Consider the following 12,322-nt stretch of genomic DNA (forward strand, 5'->3'; position numbering starts at 1 on the left):
GTAGTGAAAAGTGACTTTTACAGGAATACTTTTCACAACATACTTTTAAAGTGTCTACTGTCCTTACTGTGTTCTGTCCGACTCCTGCTCAGACAGCTCTCTCATGCCTTTCCATTGCCAAGAGAAGTTCGGATCGCTTAGGCCCACCCCCCCAGCCCGGCTACTGGAAAAGCTCTTCAGAATCTTATTCCTCTGATGAGCCAAGAAGAAAACCTGCCTACAAAGGAAATCCAAGAGCCTGAAGAGGAAGAGGAAGAGGAAGACATTGGCTTAGACCCATGACCAGTCACTAACCTTACCGTGTGCTTAATTCCCCTCCAGGCAGTCATCAAACCCTTGGCAATGGGTGGTCACTACCTCATAAGCAGAGTGTTTTATTTTTAGCAGGGGTCTCCGGTGGCTAGCTCACACTGCCCCTCAAGGAGACAAGACTCCAGTGTCTCCACTGTAGTGGACACTTGTTCTCTTTGGCCTGATGCCCAGACTTTCCTGACTTGTCTGCCCAGAGGCAAAGCCAGCGGTGCCTTCACGGAACCGATCCTGTGGTGTGTTACTTTAATGATTCGTGATCAGTTTTTGCTTTTCTTTTAGGTTTCCTAAAGTTTTACATTGGGATTTTGATGGAAATAGGTTAATCCTATAAACTGTTTGGGGAAACTTGTTATCTTTATAAATTTTGTTTCCCATCCAGAAACATACCTTTCCATTTACTCAAGTATTATATTCCTGAGTACATTTTTCTAATTTTCTTCATGTAAGTTCTATACAGTTTTGTTATTGTAAATAGCTTTTTCATTGTATTTTTCTAGTTGATTATTGTTCTTACATAGGAGTTATTTTTAATTATATATTTGTGAAACTAGCCACCTCATTGATGAATGTTGTTAATTTTCAGTAATTTCTCAGTTTCTCAATTTGTGGTTCAAAATTATACCACCCACAAGTAATAGTTTTGTTTTTTGTTATTTTTTAAACATGTAGGTCTAAGCTTTGTTTTGGTTTAAAGCATACTAAAAGAGGACCTTTGATGGTACAGTTCAGTCCTGAGTCCTAATTCAAACACTTAAAGGCCACACATAAAACTGCGCTTTATTAATGTTGTATTTCGAGCCTACAAAACCCTTTAAAAACAGGGACAAAACTGGCTGCTGGCCATGTTATTCTACGTCTTGAGAAGACTGGCTGGGGTTTGGCTGGTTATCACACCTGGAAAACAAAGGCTAATTCGCTGCCAGGCAGAGACTGGAGAGGGTGGGGTCCCTGCGGAAGTCTTCTCTCCCCTGTGAAATGGTCTGACCACACAGTCCTCAAGACCTGTGGGTGTGTGTTACTCCGACGACACAACTCCTTCCCCACACCAGGAAGTGCCCTCAGTGCCCTGGGCTGTGGTGCAGATGAGGACCCATGCAGTCAAAGGCACTGGCAAATATTGTCCCCAGGGTGCGGCCTGGGCCACCTGACTTCCCTGCACCTATCCCTTGGACCCCAGAGGATCTGGAACAGAATGTTCCTCACTTCTGCCCTTGAGCTCAGAGCACGATGCCCAGGGTCAGCGTCCCCAAACAGGAGTGCACTGGGAACGTGTTAGATGAGTAAGTGCTCAATACAGAGCTGACAACCAGTTAACGAAAAACAGTAAGCACACAGCAATGAATGCTTTTCCAATAGAGCATCGAGTCTCACTTAGACCATCTGAAGCACCCGATAACCAAGTCCAGTAGCAACTACAAACAGAAGACATGCATCCCCCAAAGATGTAGCACAAGGCCCCGGGCTATAAAAGGAAGCAACATACCCGTGGAGTTTCTTAGGGTGGGAGGTGGGGGAGGAGGGATAGAAATTCATTAAAATAAAAACTACCTATGCAGCTGCACATTGACAAGTACTAGAAAGGGAAGGATTCTAGGAAAGTGTTACAGGTGGATTTTCCAGAGAGGACTCTGGGCAAGTGGCCTTTAAACTGAGACCGGATGGGTGAGATAGGGAAGGAACGGGGGCAGCAAGGGGCTATTCCAATAAGAAGACATGAACTTGAGTGGCTACAGGAAGTATGAAAGAATCTTCAGGCTTACTAGGAATCTAAGAATTATAAATTTAAAGAACAAAAATGTCATTGTAGGTGTATTAAATGAACTGTGTGTGTGTGTGTAAATGTTTGGCTTGGCCAAAGGGGAATAATAGCATCCATCTAGTGTGACAATGTTAAAAAAAATTATCACTATGTGTCCCATCAATTTATGTTCTCAGTACAAGGAAAAATAGAACACTTTAATACTGAAAAATCCAACCTAAATGGGTAACTATATAGAATATTATATAGCTAATAAAAAAACAAGGCTTTTATCTTAGTTGGCAGGGTGGGTCTCATCCTCTCTTACCATTCTCTATCTTAAAAAGCTTTTATTTATTTAAGAGAGAGAGAACACGGTGGGGGCGGGGGGGAGAAGCAGACTGCTGAACAGGGAGCCTGATACAGGACGCAGTTCCAGGACCCCAGGATCATGAACCAAGCCAAAAGCAAGTGCTTAACTGACTGAACCACCAGGTTCAGTACCTTAAGGTTCAGTACCTTAACTGACTGAACCATTCTCTCTCGAGCTCACTCCAGTTTCACCTTCAATTCCAACACTTCACCGAACATTTATAGAATATTTCATCCAACACCAGCAGAACACGCATTCTTAAGTACCTGTGAAATATCATCAAGATGGACCATTTCCAGGCCATGAAGCACACCCTAGCAAATTTTAAAAAATAGAAATCCTACAGAATATGCTCTCAGATCACAGTGAAAGTAAACTAGAAATGAACAGAACTGGAAAACACCAAAATATTTGTGGAGATTTAACACAATTTTTTTTTAAGATTTTATTTATTTGACAGAGATCGCAAGTAGGCAGAGCAGCAGGCAGAGAGAGGGGGAAGCAGGCTCCCTGCTGAGCAGAGAGCCCAATGCAGGGCTCAATCCCAGGACCCTGAGATCATGACCTGAGCCAAAGGCAGATGCTTAACCCACTGAGCCCTAAATGAACCACTGAGCCACCCAGGTGCCCCACAACACACTGTTAAGTAACAGATCAAAGAATAAACCTCGAGAAAAAATATTTTGACCAAGTGAAAATGGAAATACAACTTACCAAAATTTGTGGCATGCAGTGAAAGCAATGCTTAGAGGGAAATTTAGAACAGGACATTGAGGGTACCTGGAGGGTTTGGTTGGTTGGGCATCTGCCTTCTGCTCAGGTGATCCCGGTTCCTGGGATAGAACCCTGCATTGGGTTCCCTGTTCACTGGGGAGCCTGCTGCTTGTGCTCTCTGCTCTCTCTCTCTCAAATGGATTAATGAAATCTTAAAAAAAGAACAGGAAATAAAGTATACAAAGTGAACAGAAGAAAATCCATAATAAAACACGATAGGAATAAATGAAATTAAGAACAAGAAGTCAATAGAGAAAACCAACAAAATCAAAAGCTGGTTCTTTGAAAAGTTCAATACAATTGATAAACCTTTAGTGAAGCTAACAAACAAAAGAGAAAATACTACAAATACTACCGACAGAAATGAAAACGGGGTCATCACTATGAATGCTTCAGACATGAAAAGGACACTAAAGGAATATTATTGTGAAAATTAATGAAGGAAACCTTGCTTTATTTTTTATTACGTAGGCTCCACACTCAGCATGGAGCCCAACATGGGGCTTGAACTCAGGACTCTGAGATCAAGAGCTGAGCTGAGATCCAGAGTCCAACACTCAAATGACTTTGCCATCCAGGCACCCCAGGAAACTTCACTTTAAACAGAGTAGGGAGGCCAGAAGGAGGAGCTCTCACATCCCAGCACTCATTAATTAGAGACCCAACAATAAAAGACGCCTTGTGAGTAGATACTATTGACTGCCTCAGCAGGAGGAAGAAAGGTTTTTCCTTGCTCAGCAAAAACCCAGACAATGACAGACAGTCACAATTTAGCCAATGAGGAGGCACTACCCTTTGGAACTCCCAGTTTATTCCAATAGACTTTTTGCTTACAACAGTCCCTCTCAAGTCCCCGCCTTTCTCTATGAAAGAGCGGTCCTCTGCTTGGTCTTCCCGGATTGCCTGTGGTTTTGCCATTGCTTGCGTGTCCCAAATTGCAATTCTCTCCTGTTCCCAAATAAATCCATTTTGGCTAATAAAATGACTGACAGATTTACTTTTAAGGTTAACGTTATCAACAACTCTATACCCATAAATTTTGTATTGATAAAAGGATAAAACAGGAATAAACACAATTATAAACATATATGCACCTAACAAGAGAGCACCAAAATACATAAGACAAAAGCTGGTGGTTCCTTTCAAAATTTCAAGGAACAGGTACTTTCTGCCATATTATGAAGAATTCTTCGATATACAGATGAAAAATTGAAATGTTACCATTTTGTCCATTAGGCAAGCATATCAATACACAAACATGACAAATATAAAAGTCACACGTTAAACTCAGAAACATCCTCTGATTCTGAATTCTCTCAGTTTTCTACAAGATGTCATTTTACCTATCTCTCTGAAATTAAGGGAAACTGCACTATTTTGCTCTTTGTTCCTTAAAATTCAGAGCATCCTGTCCAGTGATGTTTTAACCAGTTTCAAATATTGGTCAGATTTTTATGTTCTGCAATCATTTTCAAAATAAATTTGTTATATTATTTTTTCTTGAAGATTTTGCTTATTTGACAGAGAGAGATCACAAGCAGGCAGAGAGGCAGGCAGAGAGAGGGAAGCAGGCTCCCTGCTGAGCAGAGAGCCCGATGTGGGGCTCAATCCCAGGACCCTGAGATCATGACCTGAGCCAAAGGCAGAGGCTTATCCCACTGAGCCACTCAGGCGACCCTGCTATACTGTTAAATAGTATGCTTTTCTTACGTTTTATTTTAGAAACAGAATTATTAGGCAGCATATTTTCCTAGAACAACTTGATGGAAATATATAAATAAGTACAGTAAAATAAAATTGTGGAGACTCTATAGCAATTTGGAAAAGGGTTATTATAAAATTATAGCAAAAAATCAGGATATAAATTAGAAACTATGTAAAATATCTCTGCGCTGAGATAAACTGAAGGCAGGTGGGGGAAAAAGATTCTGGCTGTGAGACATGGCTCAGACATGGCTGAGATTCTGGAAGATATTTTTGGTTTAACTTACCCATATACGTGTTGTAATGGCGTGTGACTCAGAAAGCTCAGATAAGAAGATAAAACACAAGGGGCACCTGGGTGGCTCAGTGGGTTAAAGCCTCTGCCTTCGGTTGAGGTCATGATCCCAGGGTGCTGGGATCGAGCCACGCATAGGGCTCTCTGCTCAGCGGGGAGCCTGCTTCTTTCTCTCTCTCTGCCTGCCTCTCTGCCTACTTGTGATCATGATCCCAGGGTGCTGGGATCGAGCCACGCATCGGGCTCTCTGCTCAGCGGGGAGCCTGCTTCTTTCTCTCTCTCTGCCTGCCTCTCTGCCTACTTGTGATCTCTGTCTGTCAAATAAATAAATAAAACCTTTTAAAAAAAAAGAAGATAAAAAATAATTAGCTTGAATGCATGGCAAACTTGGGTCTTCCTGGAGCCCTAAATGAACCCTTCCCTTCCAGCCCCAACACCAACTTGCTGGAGGCAGCAAGATGTGTTCTTATTTCTGTGTCTCTGTTGTGAGAAAGAGAAACCAGCCCTGGAAGCCCTGACATTCCTGGCACTCACAGCTCGGTGCTGGTGCTCTCCGGATGAACAGAGAGAATGTCGGTACCACACAAGGCCACTCTATGACTGTTACGGCAGAAGACAAAAAGGGACTATTCTGTAATTGTGTCTGAATACAAAACATGAACACAGTCCAAGCCACAGGTGACCAAAGTCACTGCTACTTCTTTGCCAATCACAGCTTTGGCCTTCGTCTAGTCTTCCCTCCGCCTAAAGATTTTTTAATTTTAATTTATTTTTTAGAGAGAGACTGAGAGTGTGGGCCAGGGGGGAGGGGGCAGGGTGGAGGAAGGTGCAGAGGGAGAGAGACTCCCAAGTAGATTCTCCATGGAGCGCAGAGGCCAATGCCAGGCTCCATCTCATAGCCTCGAGATCATGACCTGAGTGGAAATCAAGAGTCAGACGCTTAACCAACTGAGCCACCCAGGCCTAGATAAAATATTTTTAGATACTCAACTGGCATCATCGCCACTATGTGACACCTGTAATCCAGAGCACAGACCCAATTCCTTAAGACCTCACTAAATTCACCTCACAAAAACTCAAGTCTTTTAGTACGTCCTGTCTACTAAGACGCCTCACTACTCCCCACGGTATGTATTTTCCCTTGTGAGCCTAAAAAACCAGAATTACTCAACAAGGCATATATGTTCCTAGTGGGTTTTGGCTGGAAGGCACTGACAGTTCTAACAGGTTATTTGGTAAAAGGATTTCTCTCTTCATCTTTAATCCGAAGCTGTGATACCAAGTTTGATCACTCCCAAGACAGAAATTAGAATGATTTTCTTAAAAATGACAACAGCTAAGTTCTGCACAATAGAAAAAACAAATATGATCTTCTTAGAAATTAGTTCCTTCCAATATTTTCTTAGCCCATTTCATTACAAAGTAGAAAAAATGTCATAGTAACCACTTTTCCAAGAGCCCCTTTTATGTCCCTGTTCCTCAGGCTGTAGATGAAGGGGTTCAGCATGGGGGTCACAACTGTGAACATCACAGCAGCTGCTGTATCTGTGTCAGCTAAGTGGGAGGACAAAGGGTTGAAATACACAGCAATGATGGTGCCATAGAAGAGAGAAACCACAGCCAGGTGGGAGCCACAGGTGGAGAAGGCTTTCCATCTCCCCTCTGTGGATGGGACTCTCAGGACGGCACAGGTAATACGGACATAGGAAGCCAGGATGCAGATAAATGGAGGGATCATGATCAGAGAACTCTCAATCAGAATCATCATCTCATTGAGGTGTGTGTCAGAGCAGGAGAGTTTCAGGAGGGGCGTCACATCACAGAAATAGTGGGGGATGGCATTGTCTGCACAGAACGAGAGTCGAGCCATCAGCAGGGTATGCAGCAGAACATCCAGGTTGGCGATGACCCACGACCCCACGACCAGCAGGCCACAGAGCTGGGGGGTCATCTTTGTCGAGTAGTGTAAGGGGTGGCATACGGCTACAAAGCGGTCATAGGCCATCGCAGCCAGGAGGAAATTGTCCATGTCCACAAACATGAATACAAAATACATCTGCGTGAGACACCCAGAAAAGGAGATGGTCTGAGTCCCAAGTATGTGGTTGGCCAGCATCTTGGGGACAGTGGTGGAGGTGAAGCAGATGTCCACGAAGGACAGGTTGCTGAGGAAGAAGTACATGGGGATGTGCAGGCGGGAGTCCAGGCCAACGGCCAGGAGGATGAGCAGGTTTCCCAGGACCGTGGCCAGGTACATGCTCAGGAAGAGCACGAAGAGGAGCTGCTGCTGCTGGGGCTGCCTGGAGAGCCCGAGGAGGAGGAACTCGGAGACACTCGACTGGTTGGCCCCCCTCATGGGGCTGGACGCAGATGCAGAGAACCAAAGCAGAGCTCAAAAACCTAGAAGCTTTGGCTTTGGATATAACAATTCAAGCTCCATCCCATGGTCATGTTCATGAAACCTGTATCAGAATTGCTCAGTCAGGATCCACCCCTAGTCTCTAAGCCCTCAACTTCCAACCCCCAGTCCTAGATGATGCTGGTCCCACTGGACTCATCTTTTTTTTTTTCCACTGGACTCATCTTTAAAATTTTATCATATACCAAAACAAACACAGACACAAACAAAGCCCTTCTCTGCCATTACATATGTCTCTTTTAACATTCGCAGGCTTTCTCTCACTTCTTAGTAGCTCACAGAGACAAGTAAAATAGTGACTACTACTGAGTGTATCTCAAGCTCCAGCTGATAGATTTAGGCCTCTATCACTCCCGGGATCTGGTAGATTTCACAAAGGAGGTTCTTCAAAGAACTTCCCTCATTAGTAATTATACATATAAATAACTTCACTCATTAGAAAAATATATACATATACATACATGTATGTATATAAACATATATATATAGCCTGTTATTATCTTACCTGTTGATACTGTGGATAGCAAGGATTCTTTACCTTTGAGGAACCAACCAATGCTCTTTTTTATTATAAGGTTTGGAAAGTATTGGAAATATGGGTAGATCGTGAATGAGTGAGAAGAATTCATTGCCTGAGCTCTGTGTGCAGAGAAGGATGTCTGGGGAAATCAGAAACAGGTATTTACAGTGGCTTCCATGGCCAGTGGGACCAGATTCCCTGAGAGCCTTGTTAGAGACAAGTAGAAAATTATTGTCCCATCTATTTCCTGGTCCCCGTGGATGCAACAATGATGACAAAGTATAAGGATCTAAGCCCTGGGTCAGAACTTGGGAGACAGAGCAATATGAGTAGAGATGAGTTCCAGAGAAAAGTCCCTGACCCCTCAAATTGCATCACCTTGCTGATCTGGGCTAATGCTTATAGATTTGAAAATTCAATTGTTAAATTATTTTTCTTATTTTCTTAACTCAGAGAGAAGTTATTGCAGTGTCAGCTGAGTGAACCCTCTTTTTTCTTTCATATATGGTCACTTACTCTATAGAGCTAGTGAGGCATTTATAGATAGGGATGCTGGATGTGGGGTACATTGTAGACTTGTACTAAATCCTTTAAAACAGTCGGTATAGAAGATAACCTGTTTGTACCTAGGGGGTGGGAGTGGAGAAGAGACCTATCAAGGAGAGCATAGGATGCCATGATTGCAAAACTCCAGGCTCCTAGAGAAGATTCTTTTGTGATATCTTCCCAGTTCATAGCGGATCCCCATTTTCTGAGAACGGTCCCCTAATCTACAGAGTCATGGGGTGTGGAATCCAGCAGCCCAATTAGTACTCCAACACCTCCTGCCCAGTGAGGACTCATGATTGGATCAGGGAACCTGGAACTGAGGCTGAGGACCTATGGGTGATTTTCAGTTTTTCCTCTTCTCTTTTCTTTCCTTCCCTCCTTCCCTCTCTCCCTCTCCCTCTTTCGCTCCTGAGGGAGCTGCGGGAGGGAAGACTTGGCCTGAATATGTAAATCCAAAAGCTTGCGACTCTCTTCCTGACTGCCTCACAGATAGAGAAGCCAAATCTAAAGAGAAGAGCAAAAAATACAAAAACAGAGAGAGAAGTAGAAATGAGCAGGATGGAGTACTGAAGGCTGTTCAGTTCATGGCTCAAGTACTTTTCTGATGATTGGCTACATCATGGCCTCACTCACAGTTCTTTGTTGCAAACAACAAAAATAAAAATCTAAGTTAAGCAGAAAAGGATTTCTTGAAAATGATGATGGATGACCTTCAAAACCACTGAGCAAGTGTAGAACCACTCTCAGAAGGTCACACACCAACTATAATGGCCGAAATCAAGCTACAGAACAGGTTTGATTAACTTATCAATATTTCTGCTATCATCAAATGTTATAGTTCTTGTACTGTCAAGCCTAAATGTTACAGTTCATGGCCATGTAACTATTGCTGGACATGGGATGCCACCAGCAGTACTTGGGTGTCCACCTTAATGCCATGATTATCAATGCTGGAAAAGGTCCTCCTGGTCTCCCCTTCTGAAGTGGAGTCAGGGTATCTGATGGGGAGTCATATACCCACATCTTAGCTGCAAGAGGGGCTCGGAAATAAACTATTCAGGGTTTCCTGTTATGGAGGAAGAAGTTGGCTTTTTTTCTCACCAAAATTATGAGGCAGAAAATTACCTAGGCTTCAGAAGGGTTGGGAAGCCAAAAAATCATGATAAATGGCTGCTAGAATCCACTCCTCTAGTTGCACACAACATTAACACATGTCACCCTCTTAACAATTTATGCTTCAGTAAGAGAGACATTATCTGGCCTAACATAACTGTTGGGCTCCCTTGTCCCTTCCACTATGTAAGGTTACACTGAAAAGACTGCCATCTATGAACCAGGAAATAGGCTTTCACCAGACACCAAATATGCCAGCATCTTGATCCTGGATTCCCCAGCCTCAGAACTGTAAGAAAATACAATTCTGTTGTTTATAATCTAGCCAGTCTATGTTATTTTGTTACAGTCGCCTGAATGGATCAAAACACAAAGTCAGCCCAAGTCAGTGTGGGAAGGGATTACACAATACCAGAATCACTGGGAGCCAGTTTGGCAACTGGTGATCATATTCCTTTTATTAAGGATTTATTTGTTTGAGAGACAGAGCACAAGTGCAGGAGAGCAGGGGGAGGAGCAGTGGGAGAAGGAGGGAGAGAATCCAGGCACTCTCCACTGAGAATGGAGCCCACTCCGGGACACTGTGATCAGGACTAGAGCCGAATCAAGAGTCAGATGCTTAACAGACTGAGCCACCCAGGTTCCCCTCACATTCCCTTTATTATAAAGTGAGTTCCTTGCCTTGAAACGGTATTTGTGGGATGTAGATGGGACAGATCCATTCATCCCTAACACACAGCGTATCAGTCTTTAAATCTCAGGTTGACGAGTGCCTTTTTGTGCATATTAATTTCTTTTTCCAATGTGCTTCCGAACACCCCAGATACCTATGCTCACAAAGGTTTTCACACCACTCTCATTATATCACCTTGATTACGTGACAAGTGATACATGGAATGCCATAAAGATCCTAAGTCTGAGGACCAAGGCTCACAGCTTAACCTCTCTTACGTTTGCAGTATAGGCCACTGTCTCCAGAACCACATGCATACATCGGCATTGCCTCCTACACCACAAATCTTGGGAGGCTTAAAGCAGCAATTCTCAAACATTAACGTGCACAGAAATCACCGAGGCATGTTAAAGCAAAGAATCTGAATCAGGAAGTCTGGGATGCAGCCTGAAATGATGCATTTCTAATAATCCCCGAGGCGATGCCTGGTCCTCAGAGAACAGAGGGTCCTTACCCTGAGAAGTGTCTGAGCCACCTACACCCGCTTTTGCGCTGCTGACTCCTCCACCAACCTCACCTTTTGAAAGGATATCCAAATCGGAAGTCAGACCTTGACTTCAGCCTTTGGAAGTCCCGGCCTGCGGAAGTCGGAGATAGGAATGCTGAACACCTGTGACCCATCCTAACCAAGAAGGGAGACGAAGGGGCAGAGCCCTAAAGGACCAGGGCACGTGCAAAGGAAGGCTCATGGGACCCGCCAGCTGCCCAGGTTTTGTGGGCACGAACCCCAGAGTGCCTCTTTACGCCGTTTCGGGGGAAAAGATTCAGAGTAACTTATGGCAATGCAGAAAACCCCCACTCCATGCTGGAGACCCCAGCCCGCCGCTCTTCAAAGAAAGACTAAGCCTCACCTCCTCGCGGAGACCAAACAGAGCGAGACTCCGCTCATCCTATCTAATTGGGCAAGAGCACGAGGGGGCGGGGGCGACACAGCCTCTGATTGGTTCCGTTAGAGGGCGTGAACTGCGCTTCCGGGAAGTGGCTCCGTCTGATCCGCCTCTCCCGCGCTGCGCCTGCGCGTGGCCAGCGGTTCTAAGGGAGATCAGACCGTTCTAAGGGAGGTCAGACCGTTCTAAGGGAGGTCTTCCAGCTGGGCGGCGACTCCAGACACCCGGGGGCGGGGGTGGAAGTGCGAAACATATAGGGGCTCAAAGTAGTCAAAGTAAGTTATATTATATATTACTTATACTTATAAGTAATATATAATATTACTATAATAATATTATAGTTAATTATAATTAATATAATTGTTATATAATAGTTATATTGTAATTAATTATGTTATTAATTATAAATTACTAATAATTCTATGATATTATAGTTTACTTATAAATATTATAGTAATCAAGTAATAGTTCAGTGCAGTGGTTTTTTTAAATATTTTATTTATTTATTTGACAGAGAGAGAGGCAGGCAGAGAGAAAGGGAGAAACAGGCTCCCCACTGAGCAGACAGCCCGATGCAGGGCTCGATCCCAGGACCACGAGATCATGACCCAAGCTGAAGGCAGAGGCTTAAACCACTGAGCCACCCAGGCACTCCTCAGTGCAGTGTTTTTTAAAAAGCAAAGTTAATGCAAAAAATCTTTTAACAAAATAAAAATTTTTAAAACAAGATCAGTAAGCTGAAAGTTTAACATTATTTAAGACCTTCACGTAGTCAAGAGAAATTGTCAAATATGGCAATTCTCTCAGTGGAAACAGGCAAAGAAGATTCTGAAAACATTACTGATGAGTTTACTTTTGCTAAGCTAGTGTCAAAGATAAATACAAACAGACATTGGTTAAAGCAG

The 12,322-nt window shown here is 43.5% G+C and overlaps 1 protein-coding gene across 1 annotated transcript; it reads right to left on the reverse strand.

Annotated features, from left to right (window-relative positions):
• Positions 1 to 6,598: 6,598 nt before the first annotated feature.
• LOC123933936 (olfactory receptor 1F1-like) lies at positions 6,599 to 7,552 on the reverse strand. The gene has a single exon (XM_045993717.1). The coding sequence runs from the start codon at positions 7,550 to 7,552 to the stop codon at positions 6,599 to 6,601; it is 954 nt and encodes a 317-aa protein (XP_045849673.1).
• Between the last annotated feature and the right edge of the window lie 4,770 nt (positions 7,553 to 12,322).

The sequence above is a fragment of the Meles meles genome, chromosome 21 (assembly GCF_922984935.1).
Source record: "Meles meles chromosome 21, mMelMel3.1 paternal haplotype, whole genome shotgun sequence".
NCBI classification, from domain to species: domain Eukaryota; kingdom Metazoa; phylum Chordata; class Mammalia; order Carnivora; family Mustelidae; genus Meles; species Meles meles.